Raw genomic sequence first — 22,284 nt, forward strand, 5'->3', positions numbered from 1 at the left:
GGCACCGTTACAATCTTAAACAGAAGGTGAGCCGCCGTCGATTCCTTTTCATAATTTTATTGTATGCGTTTGATTTTTTTTCAAAGGACTTAGCTGTGTTGATTGTTGCAAGTCCAAAGGTATGAAATCGACGATTGAATCTGTATAATAATATGTGTTTTGAAGAGAAGGGATTGAGAGAGTCACTTTTGTAATTAATTTATTGTCCATGTGATTAATTGTTGAAAGAATGATATAACTTTTGCTTACTAGTTTTGAGGTATGTCTGTGTGAGCCTCTTTAGCGTAGGATTTTAGCTTGCAATAATGTAATAACTTGTGTCATCTTTTTTATGCATCTTTGACATGTCCTGGATTTTGTATGATTCAATCTTGTATTTTGTTATGAACCAAACGGGCATGCGTTGAAAAGAAATATCATTCACAGGTAAGTTATCATTCACCATTTCATGCTTGGATCATATTGTTTGTTAGTCTATATTTTCTATTTATTTTTGTACAAGAAACAAAATTCATTGACAAATTTAAAATATGTGAACGAATGATTAGGCGTAGTTCTGAGCTCTAACCTGTCTCACGGAAAGGGAAAATTAACACCCAATTGGATTCCTAATCTCCACATGAATAGAGATATATAAAGAAATCAAGTTCTTTGAACATCATTATGTACGAGGCTTAGATGTTGCTCCACAAGTTGCTGTACATCTATTTCATACTGTGTCATGACTTCAATTTTTCCTGGATTGGCCATACCATCCCTGTCATCACCGAATGTCCCAAATAATAAATGGTGCTTTGAAAAAATAGACATTTGCTTTTCTTCGCAAAGAATTTCTGATTAAGAATACACTCGAGAATCTTTTGTGGCTGTACGAGAAGTTCATCCTCTGATTGACTGTAGATAAGGATAGCATCGAAGAATATGATAACAAAATGGTGCAAATAAGAGCTAAAAGCCCGATTCATAGCAGATTGGAATGTAGAGGGTGCATTTGATAAACCGAATGGCACAACAGTGAATTCATAATGATCCCCATGAGTCCGAAAAACTGTCTTGTGAATGTCCTTGGAATCCATCCGGATTTGGTGATACCCAGACCGCAAGTCCAGCTTAGAAAAATTTTCCATTGAATCAATCAATGGTCTAAAATTGATACCCATCCCGCAAGTTCAACTAAACGATTTATTATTAATAAACTATTTGTGTTTGATGTTAATTTATTTCTTTTTAGTAAATCATTTATAAAATTGTTTTTGCATGAGTTCAATTCTTAGTTTTGAATATTCTCTTTGATATAAGTATTTTATGAGTGACGTTAAACTAACAATATCATTCCTTCTTCTCCTTAGGTGACTGACCGTTCTTCTCTTAGCTCAATTGAAATTTTCCATCAATCAATGGTCTAATTCACTAATCAAGGACCATTTAAACAACCATACATTTAGCATTTGTAATTAAAATGGCAGAAGAAGAAGTTTGGGTAAGTTTATCGTTTTATATGATTTTTATTGAGTTTTTACTTTTAGTTATATTTGTGGAATTGAGTTTTTGCCTAAACTTTCTTACATATCTGTAACTGATAAATGAATAAAGTATTTGTGTTTTTGTTGAGAAATTGTGTTCAACATTGTATTTGTTGTTTATGTTTGAAAAATATTTATATTTTTTATATCATTTATGTTTTTTCGAGTGTAGGTAAAATTGAAACCTCAGTTATTGAGAAAGAATCACTTTGAATGCAAGTTAAGTTTAAACTCTCATTTCAAAAGTGTATCAGAGACTATCAAGGAATGCCTCAATGATGCAGAGATGCAGAATATGATTGATGGAACTCAATTTGGTAATTTAATTAAGTATGTAGGAGATTACAATTTATCTAGTCAGATTATATGGTTCTTGATGGCTAGACAGTCATGTAAGACTACTAGTGATGAGTTGTGGATGATTGTGAATCAAAGACCGTTGAGATTTTCGAAAATGGAGTATGCACTTATAACTGGGCTTGATTGTTCAGAAGATTTTCCTGAAGTTGGAGAGACGATGCAATTTCGGGATAGACATTTTTGTGGAAATGAAAATGTATATATTGAGGAGGTGGCGACAAAGCTAATGGAAATGAGAAAAACACCTGAACGCACTATAAATTTGGAAAAATTGAAGTTAGCATGTTTGTACTTTGGTGCTGCTGTTCTGTGGCCAGTTCGACAAAAGACGGTTCCTCAAGTTGCAACATGCTTTTAAGTTTAGTGGAGGATTTGGATTTGTTTAACAAATATCCTTGGGGTACGATAGCTTATAACGAAGTTCTTAAAAGTATAAAGCGAGATTTAACTTCAATCAAATTGAAGAAAAAGAAGAAGAACGAAAAGATTGTCGAATATGGAGCGTTTACTTTGAACGGATTTGTTCATCCATTGCAAGTAAGATATTTATTTGTTTTGTATTTATTTAGTTAATTTATTTAATATTAAGTTGGCTATAATTTTTTTAATGCAGATTCTTGCATATGAATGTATTCCTGGCATTGCAAAGAAGTTTGCTAAGCGAAGAGATAGATATAACATGATACTTCCGCGTATGTGTGGATGGATTTCAAATGATTGGCATGTGAAATCATCTCCAAAGTACAATGAAGTTGTTCAAGCATCACATGAGTGTTTAAATAGGGTGAGTATTTTGCCAATAATTTATTTATTATTTCAAAGATATTTAATTGTAATTGAGTGTTGGAATTTTATAATTTGAAATATACAGATGGTTATTGGCGTGTTGACACCTACAGAGTTGGAACTACATGCCTCATACATCGCAAATGGTCACTTTTCTAATTCAGATCCTAATTTATCGCATGTTCTGCCATTGTTGTCGGAGAGACAAAATGTATACTGCTATGCAGATAGCAGTCCCGAAAACGTTGATCAACCCTTAGAAGAGCAAAAATCTTTTGAAGATATGCAAAGCCAGAGAGTAGATGCACATGACAAACAATCACCTCCACTTCGTCAAGAAGAAGATCGACCACACACCTCCACACATATTGATCCGACTGCTTTTGTTGGAGAGGTTCCCAGTGTTCCAAATTATTTTGTCCAACTTCGAGATTATATAGATGAGAAGTTTACAAAATTGCAAGCATACGTGGATGAAAGATTTACTAAGATTGAGGAGAAGCTTGAAGAGGTATCTGTCCAGGTAAAAAAACAGGAAAAAAATCCAGCAGAGACATCACGTCAACCAACTAGTACACTTCCGGAAGCAAAGAGACAAAAGATGTTTGATATCAAATGTGTTAATGAAGAAGTCTTGCCATCAGAAGGTAAGTCACATGCTTTAGTGGATAAGTCATGTCACCTGATTAAATATTTTAAGATCTATATATTTTTACATACAGGTTCTACATCTCCTCAAAATGGACACTCCATGATCCAACCAAGCAAACATATATTGCACACTCCCCAACGATTCGTAGTTGATGAAGGAGCTTCTAATGCCCAGCCAGTTGGAGATGCAAACAATAATGATGATAAGAAAACTTACAATAACATGTTATTAACCTACGTCAGGGTTAAGAGGCAAATCAAAAAGTCATCGTACTTATCGTCGCCCTTCATGGAATTGTCAGAGACGCCCCCTGTATTAGTTAGCCATCAACTTGGATCATGTAATGGCACATTTCAACCACTTCAAATAGCAAAGTCACCGAAGCTAACTAAAGCTTTGAAGGAGCAAATTAAAACAATGAAAGACACTCGTCAATGCCTAATGGCCGCCTACGATAAGAAATGGTTTAATGATTTGCTCTTGCCTAGGTCATGGCTTGGATCTTCTGTGAGTATATATGATTTCATCTATTTAATTAATATATATGTTCTTCATGTGTTTTGTGCTAATCATTAATCTTTTTCTTATTTATAGCACATTAACGAATGCATGAATGGGTTTTTGGTTCTTCAAAAAAGGTATCCTCATTTAGTGGCACAAGACATTGCTATAATGGGTGGTTATTTTAGTGGACTTTTGGGTGTTGTCCATTCCAAAGCTGAAAAGGGTATGTCTCATTGTCATTGGGATGATTTGATTCAAATGGCTGAAGGATCAAGTAGAAAATGGAAATCATTGCCATGGAAAGAAACATCATGTATCCTTGTACCTTACCATGTCCCCAACCATTGGGTTGCTGTAAAAATCGATATAAAGGCCACATCTATCATAATTTATGATTGTGGAATCTGTTTAACTAAAGAGATTAACATGGAGTCGTATGTTCGTCCGCTACAAGTTCTAATACATCGATTATTGAATACTGTGGGTGTAGTAACAACCGATACATGGAAGATTACACGACCGTCGTCATTCCCTCAGAATATTGCTGGGTTTGTTTTACCAAATTCAATTTTATTTTATTTTACATTTATTCCATGATTAATTTTAATATATTAATTTTGCAGAGGTGATTGTGGTGCATGGGTGATCAAGACCATCGAGGTGGAATTAGCTCGTCTCAATCCCTATGAAATAAATGACAAGATAGTCGACTCATGTAGACCCTATTTAACAGCATGTACTTGGAATAAAGATTGGATTTTGTAGCGATACCATGGTGGTTGTTGAGATGCTTTATAGTTTTTTTGATCATGTACCACTGCAAACAAAAACTGATGATTTGTAGTGTTTCTACTAGATATTATGCAATTGTGTGTTTTTTTTTTTGGATTCCATAGTTTAGTTTTTTTTTTTAAAAATTTTTATAACAAAGTGATATGGTAAAAACAAAGTGAGAAAATTCGTGTTTTATATCCATTATTTACTATATTATGGCGTGTTTTCATGTATAAGAAATTACGAAATTAAACATAGTGTGAAATAAGGCAAAAATGACTTAGGGCGACCGAATGGCGACTGGGAGCGACCGAATGGCGACCGAGTGATATGGTAAAAACAAAGTGAGAAAATTCGTGTTTTATATCCATTATTTACTATATTATGGTGTGTTTTCATGTATAAGAAATTACGAAATTAAACATAGTGTGAAATAAGGCAAAAATGACTGAGGGCGACCGAATGGCGACTGAGAGCGACCGAATGGCGACTGAGTGATATGGTAAAAACAAAGTGAGAAAATTCGTGTTTTATATCCTATTTACTATATTATGGTGTGTTTTCATGTATAAGAAATTATGAAATTAAACAGTGTGATAAGGCAAAAATGACTTAGGGCGACCGAATGGCGACTGGGAGCGACCGAATGGCGACCGAGTGATATGGTAAAAACAAAGTGAGAAAATTCGTGTTTTATATCCATTATTTACTATATTATGGTGTGTTTTCATGTATAAGAAATTACGAAATTAAACATAGTGTGAAATAAGGCAAAAATGACTGAGGGCGACCGAATGGCGACTGAGAGCGACCGATGGCGACTGAGTGATATGGTAAAAACAAAGTGAGAAAATTCGTGTTTTATATCCTATTTACTATATTATGGTGTGTTTTCATGTATAAGAAATTATGAAATTAAACAGTGTGATAAGGCAAAAATGACTTAGGGCGACCGAATGGCGACTGGGAGCGACCGAATGGCGACCGAGTGATATGGTAAAAACAAAGTGAGAAAATTCGTGTTTTATATCCATTATTTACTATATTATGGTGTGTTTTCATGTATAAGAAATTACGAAATTAAACATAGTGTGAAATAAGGCAAAAATGACTGAGGGCGACCGAATAGCGACTGAGTGATATGGTAAAAACAAAGTGAGAAAATTCGTGTTTTATATCCTATTTACTATATTATGGTGTGTTTTCATGTATAAAAAATTATGAAATTAAACAGTTTAATAAGGCAAAAATGACTAAGGGCGACCGAATGGCGACTGGGAGCGACCGAATGGCGACTGAGTGATATGGTAAAAATAAATTGAGTCGTGTTTTATATCCTATTTACTATATTATGGTGTGTTTTCATGTATAAGAAATTATGAAATTAAACAGTGTGATAAGGCAAAAATGACTAAGGGCGACTGGGAGCGACCGAATGGCGACTGAGTGATATAGTAAAAAATAGTGACCAAGTTCATGTTTTATATAGACCACGAACGTGAAGTTGCTCAAATCATTTTCTATTATAAGAATCATATATCACTCAGTCGCTCTCAGTCGCTCTCAGAATTATTTTACGCCACTTTTATTTTTTATACTCACACGATTATAATATACTATAATATAGTAAATAGTCTACAAAACATTAATTTGATAACCTTTTACACATTGAATAGTACAAAATATCTTTGATTCATTCATACTAAATCGTTAATATTCAATTACATTTAAAAAAAACATACAAACTTGCACTTCCAAAAAACTATATTTTATAGAACTTCAAGTGGTTCTATTAGGATCACTCATATATCATTCAGTCGCTCTCAGTCGCTATTTGTATTCTGACATTATTTTTATATTTTACATTATAACTCCGTTATACTATATACTAAAATAGAGTAAATAGACCACAAACGTGAAGTTGCTCCTATTTTGTATTATAAGAATCATATATCACTCAGTCGCTCTCAGTCGCTCTCAGTCGCTTTTTGAATTATTTTACGCCACTTTTATATTTTATACTCACACAATTATAATATACTATAATACAGTAAATAGTCCACAAAACATTAATTTGATCACCTTGTATACAGTGATTAGTACAAAATATCTTCGATTCATCCATACTAAATCATTAATGTTCAATTACATTTAAAAAAAACATACAACCATCCACTTTCAAAAAACAATATTTTCTAATACATCAAGTAGTTTTACGAGTACATTTCGTCTTATAATGTCCAACATCATTGCATAAGCTGCATTTCTTTTTTCGTTGTCGTCCAAACTCTCCAATAGATGGTCTTCTTCGTTTATTTGGTCGCCCCCGTTTTGGCTTGAAGTTAGGAGGTAGCATTTCCAAATTAGAAATATAATCGGGAATCTTCCAATCTCTTGAATGAGGCACGGGGTAAATGGTACCCGAGTAGGCTTGACGCCACATATGCACAAGGTAATAAGGTGAACACAACTAATAGATACCCAAATTTGCTAGATGACAAGCTGCTAATGCGTGTTTACATGGAATTTTATCACATTGAAACACACAACAACTGCAGGAGTAGGTGGAGAAATCAACTATTTCATCTGTATCATCACCTACTACATGATATTCAGAATAATTCAACTGAGTTACCTTTAGACACTGTGATTGAGTAAACCTAGTTCGCAAAATCAACTCTATAGATGGAGTCAACTTCGTTCTGCATGAAGCTAACTCTGCTGCAGTGCGGTGTTTGTTGAACCAAACTGAAACCATATTTTGAATTGCATTCAACAGTGCTATGATTGGTAACTCTCTTTCCTCAGACAATCTAGAATTTATCGACTCAGCCCCATTAGTTGTCATAATATCATATCGGTTACCTCGGCAGAAAGTTCTAGACCATTTATTTGGTGAACTGCTTTTCTCAAGATATGTAGCCACACTTGGGTATTGATTTTTCAACTTCTCATACAACATGTTAAAGTCGGATATTTTGCAAGCATATGCAGTTTGCATGAACAACTCAACCCCACCACCCTTTTTACCACAATGGGTACCGATATTTTGCGAAAGGTGCCATGTGCAATGTAGATGATGTGAGTGCTTGTAAACAACGGCCACTGAGCTGATAATGGCAGCATGTCTGTCAGAGATAATTACCAAATCAGGATCATCTGGAATCAGTTCATGCAATTTCTGCAAAAACCAAGTCCATGACATTTCATTCTCTGAGTCAACAACAGCCCATGCAATGGGGTATTGGTGTAAATCTCCATCTTGGGCTGTTGCAAGAAGCAAAACACATCTATATTTTCCCTTCAAAAAAGTCCCATCAATTGCTATAACTTTTCGCATCCTACGAAACCCAGATATGCATACCCCATAAGCTAGGAACATGTATTTAAATCTTCCACTAGAGTCACTCTCCAAATGAGTTATAGTATCTTTGTTCACTTGCTTAACAACAAATAAATAAGCTGGCAAAGTTCTGTAACTCTCTTCTGGATCTCCCCTCAAATGATTAAGAGCAAGTTGCTTGCCCTTCCAAGCTTTGTAGTAGCTAACACCAAGCCCTTTATTTTGCATCATCGTCATTATTGTTTTCGGCGCGGGGGTAATTTGTTGCCCTCTAAAATTTTCTAGCAATACATCTGCAACTACAATTGAACTTGCTTGTCGGTGCCTTCGTCTTCTGTCAGAAAGGTCACATGTGTGTGTATGTTACAATAAATTCGAATTTCAAACTGAGTTGAATTAGCCCTTCGTGTTGCTCGCACTCTCCAACTGCATTTCTCTGTAATGCATCCCACCAAATAAAGTGTCTTTGTCGACCTTTCAACATTCATTTCAAATGAAGCATTCAAAGAAATGATAGTCAATTCTTTCTTAAGTTCATTTTTACTGTTGAACTTTTGACCAACTGATAAATTCGATCCATCGGTAAAAGAAAATGCACCATCACCATCGTTAATCGCCAACAAATTTTGTGTATTCGCTTCCACTAAATCAGAATGATAGAAATCAACATGTGGACTTTGTGTTCTTGGTAGATCGAAGACATCAATTTGGTTCAAGTTTTTATTGGCATTATCTTCTTCAACGACGACTTCTTTTGTTGATGCAGTCAATTCAAAACCATCTTGGATAAAAGTACAACCAAAATATTCATCATGAAGACCCTGATCAAAAGCATCCATATCCAAATCAATTTCCTTTCTTCCACATTCTACATTTACATCAAAATCACATTTCCTTTTTCTATCTTCTACATTAATATTATAATTCACAGCACTACCCTCCGCATCTCCAAAATGCACATCACTGTCATTAACTTTTTCTCTATCAACTCCAATATCACAAATCTCAATTACTTCCACATGCAAAACAGGTCTAGTACGCGAATTACCAAATGATAGATATGTTCCCAAGGATCGTGAATTTCGTATATAGATTGGGCATGGTTTGCAAGAATCTACTTCTGGTAAATAACTCAATGTCAATTCAACATCTGATTTAGCCAGACCAAGTGTCTCATATATTTCATTCATGACACATTCTATGGTCAAATTACTACCATCAATGGAAATAGCTGTCCATTCTTTAGATTCGGATAACCATGTATAAGTTCTTTGTTCATCGTTCTTCCACTCTCCATTAGAATTAATCAAAATCTGGATGATCGTCATTCCTATGCAAAATAAGCAATAAAGATGTCATGAAAATTAAATGATTTAACATATAATCGGATGGCATAACATATCAAAGTGGGCGACTGAAAACAGAATTGAGCGACTGAAAACAGAATTGAGCGACTGAACCCATAATGTTTGGGCGACCGAACAATTAAGAATGAAATATATGAAAAATTATATTTACAATATATACATTGTAAATATAATTATATATACATTGTAATAAAAACCAGTAAATTGATAAAAAAAATTTGAGATATCATTAGAAACTTACACCTGATTTATAAACTTTGATAATGCTGAGAGAGATTGAAACTTTTTTTAGGAATACAAATGACCACAATATCCTCTTGTTTAATGTAGAGGAAGAAAAAAATTGAAGAGAAGACCAATGAGTGAATGATAAAGAAAAGAAATCGTTGTGAGAAGGATGAGAAATGGAGAGAACAAGAAGAAGAACCGATCCTTTCTCCCTGTTTTTTACGTTTTTTAATGTACACTTTTTTCCCTGTTTTTTACGTTTTTTTTAAATTAATTAATTAATTTTTTAAGTGAGTGCTATTTATCAAATTTTGAGTTGTAAAAGGCTAATTTTTAAATTTAAAATTTATTTAAGGTTAGTTTTCAAAGTGGCCCCTATAGAAATGAGCTAAAAATAAAAAATACAAGGTTAAAATTTAAAATAAAAAAGAAAGATCGGCCGTAAACCCACCATCCCGACGCAAGATCGGCCGTAAACCCACCATGAAGTGCATCAGCTTGGCTCTGGCATCATTCGCTATCAGAGGCACAAAATGACAGCCCCTCTCGAACTTACGGATGAACTCCGTAACCGTCATATCTCCTTGCCTCAGACTCATAAACTCGGTGGTCAGCCTGGTGCGAACCTCCTCAGCAAAATACTTGGAGTAGAAAACCTCCGTAAAGCGGGTCCAAGAAAGTGTAGCCAAAGTCAGGGCTACCGAAGCTCCTTCCCACCATAAGCGGGCGTCTCCAGTGAACAGATAAGTGGCACACCGGACTCGGTCTGCGTCTCCTAGCTCCATAAACTCGAAAATGACCTCGAGATATTTGATCCATCCCTCGGCAACCATGGGGTCAGAAGTCCCAGAAAACTCCTTTGGACGCATCTTCATAAATCGCTCGTAAACAGCCTCGGGCCCTGTCGGCCTAGTCACCACAGCATTGTTCCCCGCAAACTGTGCGAAGAACTGTGTCATCCCAGCTAGCATCTGGGCACTCATGTCCGGTGGAGGTGGAGGTGGAGGAGGAGGAGGAGGTGGAGGAGGAGGAGGAGGAGGTGCCTGCCTCTCTTGTCTCTGATCAAACTCGTTCTCATGACGGTACGCACGGCCCCCTCTCGGGCGTCCTACTTGGCGTCTAGGAGGCATACTGTTCCAACATAACCCATACGTAACTAACATGCATAATTCCATTATTTATTTTAAATGAACACTGAAGTACTGAAAATCTGGAAGCATGCTGACAAAATAATTCATGCTTTAACTAAAATGCTGAACAAAATGCTGAACTGTAAAACTTACAGACCGAAGACGTGGCTTCGTGAGCTTCTCGCGGTCAGTAGTAATGTAACCCTATACGGAACCATCGCTCTGATACCAACTGTAAAGGCCCTCTAAAACTTCTTGCTTGAAAATTTGCGGAAAATTAAAAATTTTCTTTTTAAAAGAACTTAAATGGCCTTACTCATAAAATCAACCGGTGAATCAAGTTCAATGTTTAAAAATAAAGCAGCGGAATAAAATAATTGTTTTCCAACAACAACAATTTAAATATGTTCGATGACTGGTAAAAATTTAGTTTGCGGAATAAAATAAACACTGCTGCACTGAGGTCCTCGGGTGCCACTACTGCCGACCCAAGCTGGCTCACTGGTCCCCGCCCTCGGCCCTGACCTCATCAGTACCTACAACAATCAAGTCTAGTGAGCCTAAAGACTCAGCATGTATATCGCAAGTAACGAGTAAAATCTGAAGTAAAAATATGCATGGGGTAAAATATCATGTCATGAGGCATACTGAAAATAATCTGTACTCATGCTGAAAATCAACTGATCTGAGCAATTATAATACGTGCATAACTGAACTGATAATCACAGTAAAAATATTTGCTCCTTGGAGCCTGTACGGAAATAACTGATAAAATTTTCTGTTGAGATTATGTTTTACGCCTGTGGCCACTGCACTAAGCTGAACTGATCGGTAACTGACTACCGGGGAGCCTGGAACTGAGCTGGCGGTCATTGAAGACCCGATGGTACCATCCTGAACTGATCGGTCACTGGCGACCGGGTGGTACCAACTTGAACTGAGCGGTCACTGGCGACCGTATAAATAATACTCCCACATAGTGAATGCACCACAAGCCATATCGCATAAATCTCAAAAATAATCATTTTCTGTTTTCATGCACGTAAAATAATTAACTGACGATAATGAAAATATCCTGAAATTTTACCAACTGGAATGGATCGTCCCCAGGCTCGCTGCGACCTAAATATGCCATAAAATATGCAATAGATTTTCTTGGATGAATGATGCAATAAAATTTGAAAATTTTGACAATTATGCTTAACGACTCCGTATTTTAATCATGACTCCGAACCAACACTGAACCTTCATGACGTCATGATTAAAATACACTTAAAATTATGAATTTATGCTCCTAAAATAATAAGGGTCGAAATCTAGGTGAAATGGAGGCCAAACATGAAACGCTCTTTCGAGAGTCAATTTGGCACATCGCACCGTAAATTCTCGTACGACCTCAAAAATGATCCGAATGACAAACGGTCAAAAACATGACCTTCCTAACTCGATGGGGCACTGTCCAGTCCAAGGCCATATGCTAAAAGCCGACCGAGAACTCAAACGAGCCTTCGCACCGACGCAGCAACTTGCTGTCAAATTCCAGCAGCTGTGCATGCGCTTTTCTTGCGTCGTTTTCGAGTCCGCCGGCCATTGGGGCGTGAACCACCGACCAGAGACCCTTACCAACGTCCTAAGGAATGATTTGCATCATGGCTAAGGGCTTTTGGCCAGCCACAATTCGAACCATACCAGAAACAAAACCAAAACTCCAACCGAGAACCAACGTGCATGCGTGTGTAGTGTTTGCTTAGATCGATGTCTTGCGTCGTTCCAGAGGCCATTTGCTTGACCATGGCACGATCTAGACATACAAGGGCATGGTATGAACCGTGGCTAAGGGCCATAGGCCAACCAAGATCCACACCAAGCCACCAAACTCGAAACAAACTTGCTGTCAAAAACTGAGGGCCGAGAGGGGAGGGGGCGATTCTGGTGTTTTATTTAAAAACCGATGAGCCATGGACCAAGCCACCAAAAGGGCAAACTTAGTCACGTCTTAGAAATGCTAGAGGAGTGATCCAACCATGGCTATAGGCCCCTAGGGCAGCCGTGATCAGATCGTTACCCTTGGACAGAAAATCTGAATTTCCGAAACTCATAAGGACACACATGGGCGGTTGCTGCCAACTCTGTGATTCCAGCGATTATGGGACTGGAACCAATGTTCTATACTGACTCTAACATGTTCTAATACATGTCTATATGCAGCTTCGAGCCCCTGGAACGAGCCATCCCTGAAATCGAAAAGAAACATACCAAACGTGAAGCATGAAGAACCAACCAAAGACTGTGCAGAATTTTTCTTGAATGTTGCTGTCATTATTTCGGTTTTCATGCAGTAAATTCGTGAGTTTGATGTAAGAAAATTTACTACTATGGCTTGATTGAGGTTTGAAAGAGATCTAGACATGCCTGGTTCGTTTTGAACGAAAAACGAATAAAACAACGACGACGCGACACGGAGGAGTGGAGCGCTTCTTTCCTTTCTTCTTCTACTCGATTGTCACTCTTCTTAAAAGCTATGAACCTCACAATTATTAATCTGAAATGGCAGCTGAATTTCGGTGGTAGGGAGAGGTTAATGTTGTTAAGATAGTGAGGGGAGGTCCAATAATAAAGGGACACAAAAGGGGTGACCAAGTCTACCTCATTTTGAAATTTGAATTTTTGTTTGCTATCAAATATTTGTTGGATGATTGTAGGGGATGAGGTGGCCGATTGTTCTTGACACTCTAGGTTAGGAGATTGGTTCTTAATTAATTAATTAATTAAGATGGACTAGTAAATAAAAGGTTAACATGCTAAATTAACCAATAATGGGTCAAAGATGATGATTGGCAAGGCATCCACTAGGGCCGAAATTTGAAGATCAAGTGGGGGGAAAAATGTTGATTATCTAGTAACTTAATAACCTTTAAAAGTCTCACCTATCTTAAAATAATTTAGTGAATAAAACCCTTAATTAAGTAACTTAAATTAGCTTATTTTCTACTCAACTCAAGCAACTTAAATTAAATCCTCCAATCCTCTTTTCTAACTTAATTGAACTTAGTTGCTAGCTAAATTAAATCATGAAAATATTTTCTGAAATCTTAATAAATTTATCTCTAAACTCCAACTCCGGTCCGGCCTCACTGAAATGACTGAAATGCTAAAAATCAATTACTGAACTGAAATAATAAAATAATTAACTTCAAATAATTGCATTTAAAATAATCATGTCATGAAGTCAATTTAAATTTAAAAATCTACAATTATGCATGGCTTATACGCAGACTGATTTACGGGTTCTACAAAAAGCGGAACATCAGAGACCAGCAGGGTTGCTCAAGCCTCTTCCTATTCCCGAGTGGAAGTGGGAGAATGTCACCATGGATTTTTCGTTGTCGGTTTGCCGAAGTCAGTCAGAGGGTCGAATGCTATATGGGTGGTTGTTGATCGTCTTACGAAGTCAGCTCATTTCTTGCCTATTAAGACTACTTTCTCCATGATCCAGTATGCAGAGTTATATATCCGGGAGATCGTTAGACTTCATGGTATTCCCGTTTCTATAGTGTCTGACCGAGATCCTAGATTCACTTCCTCATTTTGGAAGACTCTACATTCAGCTATGGGTACGAAGTTGTTGTTTAGCACAGCTTTTCACCCACAGACAGATGGTCAGTCCGAGAGAGTTATTCAGATTTTGGAAGATCTTCTGCGTGCATGTGTTCTCGATTTCTCCGGGAGTTGGGAATCAAAGCTACCGTTGGTGGAGTTTACCTATAACAACAGTTTTCAGTCGTCTATAAGTATGGCTCCATATGAAGCACTGTACGGTCGCAAGTGTAGATCTCCTATTCATTGGGATGAAGTGGGGGAGAGATCAGAGTTGGGTCCGGAGATTGTGCAGCAGGCTGCTGATGTAGTAGTCAAGATTCGTGATAGGATGAAGACTGCTCAGAGTAGACAGAAGAGTTATGCGGATCAGAGGAGGAGAGATTTAGAGTTTGCTGTTGGTGACCATGTTTTCGTGAAGATTGCACCGATGAAAGGTGTCATGCGGTTCGGAAAGAAAGGAAAGCTCAGTCCGAGATTCATTGGACCATTTGAGATCTTAGACAGAGTTGGGACATTAGCTTATCGTGTTGCTCTTCCGCCGAATCTGGCCGGAGTGCACAATGTCTTTCACGTCTCCATGTTGAGGAAGTATATGGCGAATCCATCGCATGTTTTGAACTTTGAACCGTTGCAGCTCACTCCGAACTTGTCATATGAGGAAAGACCGGTGCAAATCTTGGACAGACAGGAGAAAAAGCTTCGGAACAAAATAGTCAAGCTTGTGAAAGTCAAATGGCTCAATCATTCGGAGGAGGAAGCTACGTGAGAATCTGAGCCGGAGATGAGGAGTCGTTATCCTGAGTTATTCGGTAAGTTTTAATTTCGGGGACGAAATTTCTTTTAAGGGGGGTAGAGTTGTAGAACCCGAAAATTTAATTACGTAAAAACAATGCATAATTGTCATTATTTAAGTTAAATATGAAGTTTTAAATAATGATTATTTATTTTAAAGGTAGATGTTTAGTTTTATCTTTTCAAGATGAATACGCGAGGTCGGACCAGTGTTTGGAGATTAAAGATAAGATTAATAATAAGGAAAATATTCCTAAATTTAATTTAAGGCAATAAATAATTTAATTTAAAGAAATAGAATGTTTTAAGATTTATTAATTAATTAGAACAAAGATGTTAAATAAATTCTTTTAGGTTCCATATTTAATTTAAAGCTTAAATTAAAATGTGTAAATAAATGAGGATGAAATTAATCTAGGTATATTATATATTCAAGAAATTAAACATATCATTTAAATAATTAAATTTTAAAACATGCAAGGCCATGCAAGAGTTTAGTCTAAATAAAGGTGTAAATTCACTAAAATGTATAATGGATATTTAAAACCATAAACAATTAAGATGCAAGATTAGACCGTAACATACCATGTAAAATTAGTAGGAAATGGGTCAACCCTTTTGTTACGCCTTAAACGCATACAAATCTCGAGGATGAGATTAATGTTTTTAATGCTGTAACATATCCCAAAGTTTTTGTTTTGATGATACCAAAACTTGGCTTAAAAATGTACTAATGTTTTATATTGAGGCATGCAGGAAATTAAGAACAAAGTGACGTTCGGAAGATCCGAAATGTTGTTCGGACGTTCCGAAATTGTGCAATTCAGAAGCAAAATAGAAGCTGTTCGGAAGCTGCGAGGAGAGCGTTCGGACGTTCCGAAGACGTGATCGGACGTTCCGAACACAAGCAATCAAATCACTTCAATGCGGAGACAAATTGATATGACTGATTGATCGAGTAAGATTTCGGACGCTACGAAGGACATTTCGGACGCTACGAAGTGTTGAAGATTTCAAATCTCCGGAAACGCGGGAATGTTCGGACGGTACGAACTGGAGTTCGGACCTTCCGAAGCTGTGCATAGACGGTCTGAAAGAACTGTTCGGAAGCAACGAAGTTTGATCGGTTCCTCCGAAGCATATGTTCGGACCCTACGAAGTCAAGAACGGACGCTCCGAAGTCATCCCAAAATTACGGAAATTGATTTCAATCACATCGGACGTTCCGAAGCATAAACAGAAGATCCGAACCTTGGCGTCCAAGACTAGTATAAATAGGCCTTTGAGGATGCATTTTCAATATCCCACTCCACTCTCTTGTCTCTTACAAAGCTTTCTACTATCTCTTGTATGCGTTGATTAAAAGAGTTGTAATATCAAAAGAGTTGTAGAAAAAGAGTGAAAGTAATACTCTCGAGTGGGTTGTAAAGTTCGTGGCTATCCTTGGAGCCCTCAAGGCCAAGTAGACGCATCGATGCGTGGTTGTAAAAGCTAGCTTGGAGCTCCTAAAGCCAAGTCGATATAGTGATACCTCGATCCTCATCGAGAAGGGGAGACGTAGACGATTCTTCGTCGAACTTCCATAAACATCTCTATCCCTCTTTACTTTACGCATTTACTTTACTACGCATTTATTTTACGCACTTACTTTACGCATTCATTTTATTTGTGATTGTCCCTCAAGTCTTCCGCTTGCAATTTTTGCAAACTCGTTTTAAAAACGCTAAAGGGCCTAAAAGAACCTATTCACCCCCCCTTTAGGTTCTTCAAGTGGTATCAGAGCAAGGTTTTTCAAAATCTTTTAAAATGGCCAATCTAGCAAGCGAGTATGCCCAAGGACAATCCACAAATCGTCCCCCTCTTTTCAATGGTACTAATTACGGATATTGGAAAAATAGAATATCTCTATACATCCAATCCGTCGATTACGACCTTTGGAAAATAACGGTGAAAGGTCCTTATATCCCCATGAAAACGGTGGATAATAAGGAAATTCCTAAGGGAATGGATGACTTCACCAAGGACGATATGAAACTTATCTCTCAAAATGCTAAAGCTATGAATATTCTTCATTGTTCTCTAGATATGAATGAATACAACCGAATCTCGGCTTGTACCTCCGCCAAAGAGATTTGGGACAAATTGGAGATTTGCCACGAGGGAACCAATCAAGTCAAAGAAACGAAGATAGACCTTCTCCAACTCAAGTACGAGACCTTTGAGATGGAACCCAAGGAGGATATCGACACCATGTTCCGGCGGCTCACCCAAATCATCAATGAGCTTGCCCAACTTGGTGAGAACTACCCAACTAAACAAGTGTGGAGGAGAGCCCTTCGAGCATTACCGGCGGAATGGGATGCAAAGCGCACGGCTATCATTGAATCCAACAAGGGAGATGCGGCATCCTACGACCTTGATCAACTTCATGGGACCCTAAAGACCCATGAACTTGAAGTATCTACCCGGAAGGAGACAAAGAAAGATGACGATAAAGTAAAGGCGAAAGGGATCGCCTTGACCAGTCAACTTGAAGATAGCGACGATGAAGAAATGGCACTCCTCACTAGAAAGTTCAAAAGATTCATGCGGAGTTCCAACTTCAACAAGAAAGACAAAAAGTTTGAGAAGGAAGTGACCTGCTACAACTGTCAACAAAAGGGTCACTATGCAAACGAGTGTCCCTCCAAGAAGAAGGCCGGCAAAGACAAGAAAAAGGCCCTTCTAGCCACGTGGAGCGACAGCGACAACGAAGAGGAGTCTACCCTATGCTTCATGGCGAAGGAAGATCATCTGACCGACTCGGATGACGACGAGGTACCCTCTTATGATGAATTACTCTCCGCTTACACTAGTATGTACAATAAGGCTAAGTCACTTAGAAATGAGAATAAGCAACTTAAAACTGAACTAGAAGCTAGGATGCATGACAACACTAAGCTCAAGACAAACCTAAGAGACTTAGAGAAAGCCTTCAACAAGTTCAATGTGAGTAGCGGTAAACTAGAAAACCTCTTGAGCATGCAAAGGTGTAACTTCGACAAAGGAGGTCTAGGATATGAAAAGAAATCAGTCAACTTCGCTAGTCTTATCGCAAAGGCAAAACCAAGAACACCACCAACATGTACTTACTGTTGTAAGATAGGCCACATAAGACCTAAATGCAAGAAACTTAGACACCAACACAACAAGAATAGTTATTGGAAATGGATCCCCAAATCCCCAACTACTACTAACCCCAAAGGACCCAAAGAAACGGGTACCAACTATCAAACTGTATCTCAACCTTGTAGGGACAAAGGGGAGACAAGTCATCGAGCACTTGGTATCTTGACAGTGGATGCTCTCGACACATGACGGGAGAAAAGAAGCTGCTACAATCCATTCGACCAAAAGAAAAGGGATCGGTGACCTTCGGAGACAACAGCAAAGGGATCATAGAAGGCATCGGCTCAATAGGTATATCTAACTATACTATTATTGATGATGTACTTCTTGTGAAAGGGCTTAAACATAACCTCCTAAGCATTAGTCAATTGTGCGATAGGGGTTATGAAGTCAAATTCACACCACACGATTGCACTGTATCACTCACAACTGACAAAACCATTAGTTTCAAAGGTTATAGAAGTGAAAATGTTTACAAGGTCGATTTAAAGATTTCATCTTTTTCAAAAATAAAAAGCCTTGTAACATTAAATGTTGATGACAACATTCTTTGGCATAGACGACTTGGTCATGTTGGGATGAGCACCATAGAAAAACTTTTAAAACTTGACCTAGTTTCCGGAATGCCAAAGCTGAATTTAAAATTAGATTCTTTTTGTGATGCTTGTCAACTTGGTAAACACACAAAGGAATCTTTCAAAAATAAAAATTTTGTATCCACTTCTATGCCCCTTGAATTACTTCACCTAGATTTATGTGGTCCCTCGAGGACAACTAGTCTAGGAGGAAAATCTTATGCTTTTGTCATTGTAGATGATTTTTCACGTTTTACTTGGACATTGTTTTTAGCCCACAAAAATGATGCCTTTGATCATTTCAAAATTTTTGTCAAAAAGGTTGAAAATGAGAAAAATCTTTTGATCAAACAAATCCGTAGTGACCACGGAACGGAATTTCAAAATGAAAATTTTTCAATTTTTTGTCAAAGCAAAGGCATTGGTCACAACTTTTCTTGTCCTAGAACTCCTCAACAAAACGGTGTCGTTGAGAGGAAGAATAGGACCCTAGTAGAGATTGCAAGGACCATGCTATGTGAGCATTCTCTACCAAAATATTTTTGGGCTGAAGCAATGAGTTCTGCTTGTTACATCATCAATCGCGTATCAATAAGGCCAATTCTCAAGAAAACTCCATACGAACTATGGAGAGGGAGAAAGCCTAACATTTCTTACTTCCGCGCTTTTGGATCAAAATGCTTCATCCACAACAATGGTAAGGACAACCTGGGTAAGTTCGATGCTAAATCGGACAAAGGTATCTTTCTTGGTTACTCTACTTCTAGCAAAGCATATAGAGTCTTTAATAAACGTACTTTACTAGTTGAAGAATCTATTCATGTCATATTTGATGAAACTAACCCTTGCTTGCCTAGAACTGTTGTTTCTGATGATGATGATATAGATATCCTTGGCGAAAAGTTGGAGTCCACAAGCCTAGATGATGTTCCTAAAGATCAAGAGGACGCACCTCTTCCGAAGGAGTGGACTACACACAAGGATCATCCCATGGACCTCATCATTGGTAGCCCATCGAAGGGAGTATCTACTCGCTCTTCTAATAGGTGCAATTATCTTGCTTTTCTTTCTCACATAGAGCCTAAGAACATAGAAGAAGCTTTACTTGATGATTCTTGGATTATTGCTATGCAAGATGAACTAAATGAATTTAGAAGGAATAAAGTTTGGAATCTTGTACCTAGACCCACTGATAGACCTGTCATAGGAACTAAATGGGTATTTAGGAACAAGTTAGATGAGCATGGTACAATCACTAGAAATAAAGCTAGGCTAGTAGCTAAAGGATATAGTCAAGAAGAGGGAATTGATTATGATGAGACTTATGCCCCTGTTGCTAGACTAGAATCCATTCGCATGCTACTTGCTTTTGCTTGCTCTAGAGACTTTAAATTGTTTCAAATGGATGTTAAAAGTGCTTTTCTTAATGGTGATTTGAAAGAAGAAGTGTATGTTGAGCAACCTATTGGTTTTGAAGATGTGCACTTATCTGATTATGTGTATAAACTTGATAAGGCTTTGTATGGTTTGAAACAAGCTCCTAGAGCTTGGTATGAGAAATTATCTACTTTTTTGCTGTCTAATGGTTTTTGTAGGGGTAAAGTTGATATTACCTTATTTACCTTGACTAAAAATAATGATTTGCTGATAGTACAAATATATGTAGATGATATTATTTTTGGTGCTACTAATGAACACTTGTGTAGAGATTTTTCTAAGCTTATGCAGGATCACTTTGAGATGAGCATGATGGGCGAACTCAACTACTTCCTTGGTCTCCAAATCAAGCAATGCAAGGATGGTTTCTTTGTCAACCAAGGGAAGTACATCAAGGATATGCTAAAAAAGTTTGGGATGGAGTCTTCCAAAGCCTCATCCACACCTATGAGCACGACAGTCAGACTCGACAAAGATGAGGGAGGTAAACCTGTTGACCAAAAGTTATTTCGTAGCATGATTGGCTCCCTACTCTATGCGACTGCTAGTAGACCTGACATTATGTTTAGTGTTTGCTTGTGTGCACGATTTCAATCATGTCCAAAGGAATCACACTTATTCGCCTTAAAACGCATTTTCAAATATCTTTCAAATACTCCAAATCTCGGATTATGGTATTCTAAGAACTCATTTTTCGATTTAAAAGCTTACTGTGATGCCGACTTTGGAGGATATAAGGTGGATAGAAAGAGCACTAGTGGAACTTGTTTCTTTTTGGGAAATTGCTTGGTGTCATGGTTTTCTAAAAAGCAAAACTGTGTTGCACTTTCAACGACCGAGGCCGAGTATATGGCTGCCGGTAGTTGTTGTGCACAAATTCTTTGGATGAAGTATCAATTACTCGACTATGGTGTTACTTTTTCAAAAAATTCCAATCTTTTGTGATAATACAAGCACCATATGTCTAACAAAGAATCCAGTTCAACATTCTCGTACTAAACATATTGACATTCGACATCATTTCATTCGTGATCACATTGAGCAAAATGATGTTGAACTTCACTATGTTGACACCAAGAATCAAATTGCTGATATTTTTACAAAACCACTAGATGAATCTACTTTTATTCGTTTGCGTGGTGAACTTGGCATGATTGAGTTGTAAACACTAGTCGAATACTCTCGTACATATTTTTTAAATTGAGGGGGAGTCTTATTAATGTGAGCATTATAATGTCGGATAATACAAATTAATTGTATTTATCCATAATTATGGCTCAACATTCATTTATGTGCTAAATATTTTAAATTTTAGGTGTTCCTCATCTTGGCTACTTCGGAATCACCGCTCCTATTCGGATGCTCCGTTTCACCTCGGATCCACCGAACCTGTTCGGATCGTCCGAACCTGACCATAGGTTCCAGAACCTCCGATTCCCTCTTCGGACCATCCGAACACACATCGGATCGTCCGAACCTCCTTCCGATGTCATTAAATGTTCGCGCCTTCCCATGCCTGATTGTCAGACTTCGGACCCTCCGTTTACGCTTCGTAGCCTCCGTTCTATGATCGGATTGTCCGATTGTGAATCGGATCGTCCGAACGGACTGCCAGATAACCGTTCCGTTCAAATTCCGGACCTTCCGAACTCATGTTCGGACCGTCCGAACATGGCCTATAAATAGGCGTTCGGATCCTCTGATTTATTTGCTCATTCACTCCTTCTTTCTTTCCCCACACAAAACACTCACTACTCACTATGCCTCCGCGCCGTAACGTAGCTGGCCGAAATGTTCGCCCTCGTCACGGTGCCTTTCATCATGATCTTACCCAACCACCCAATCCTCGTCCTATCCCACCTGAATTCGAAACCCGTAACATTCTGCCTGGTCGTACCCTTCACACCGATTATCTTCGTGCAAATTTCTTTACGTTGATTACTCTTATTGAGTCTCAACGTTGGGGAAACTTCTTTCTACCTTCCGTACCCGATCTCATCTACCCCTCTCTCATACATCAGTTCTATGCGAACTTTTCCTTAGTT

General features: G+C 37.8%; 2 protein-coding genes across 2 annotated transcripts; one reads left to right on the forward strand and one right to left on the reverse strand.

The window, feature by feature from the left end:
- The first annotated feature begins 887 nt into the window (after nt 1–887).
- Nucleotides 888–4,590, forward strand: LOC140830044 (uncharacterized). Its single transcript, XM_073193324.1, has 8 exons — nt 888–1,480; nt 1,696–2,420; nt 2,497–2,667; nt 2,755–2,815; nt 2,897–3,316; nt 3,392–3,828; nt 3,916–4,373; nt 4,449–4,590. The coding sequence occupies exons 2-8, from the start codon at nt 2,166–2,168 to the stop codon at nt 4,588–4,590; spliced, it is 1,944 nt and encodes a 647-aa protein (XP_073049425.1). The 5' UTR covers nt 888–1,480; nt 1,696–2,165.
- Nucleotides 4,591–6,802: 2,212 nt separating this feature from the next.
- Nucleotides 6,803–8,179, reverse strand: LOC140830045 (uncharacterized). The gene is made up of 2 exons (XM_073193325.1): nt 7,235–8,179; nt 6,803–7,069 (listed from the first exon to the last, which is right to left on the reverse strand). The coding sequence occupies exons 1-2, from the start codon at nt 8,177–8,179 to the stop codon at nt 6,803–6,805; spliced, it is 1,212 nt and encodes a 403-aa protein (XP_073049426.1).
- Between the last annotated feature and the right edge of the window lie 14,105 nt (nt 8,180–22,284).

This window comes from Primulina eburnea, chromosome 4 (genome assembly GCF_022965805.1).
Source record: "Primulina eburnea isolate SZY01 chromosome 4, ASM2296580v1, whole genome shotgun sequence".
Lineage (NCBI taxonomy): Eukaryota > Viridiplantae > Streptophyta > Magnoliopsida > Lamiales > Gesneriaceae > Primulina > Primulina eburnea.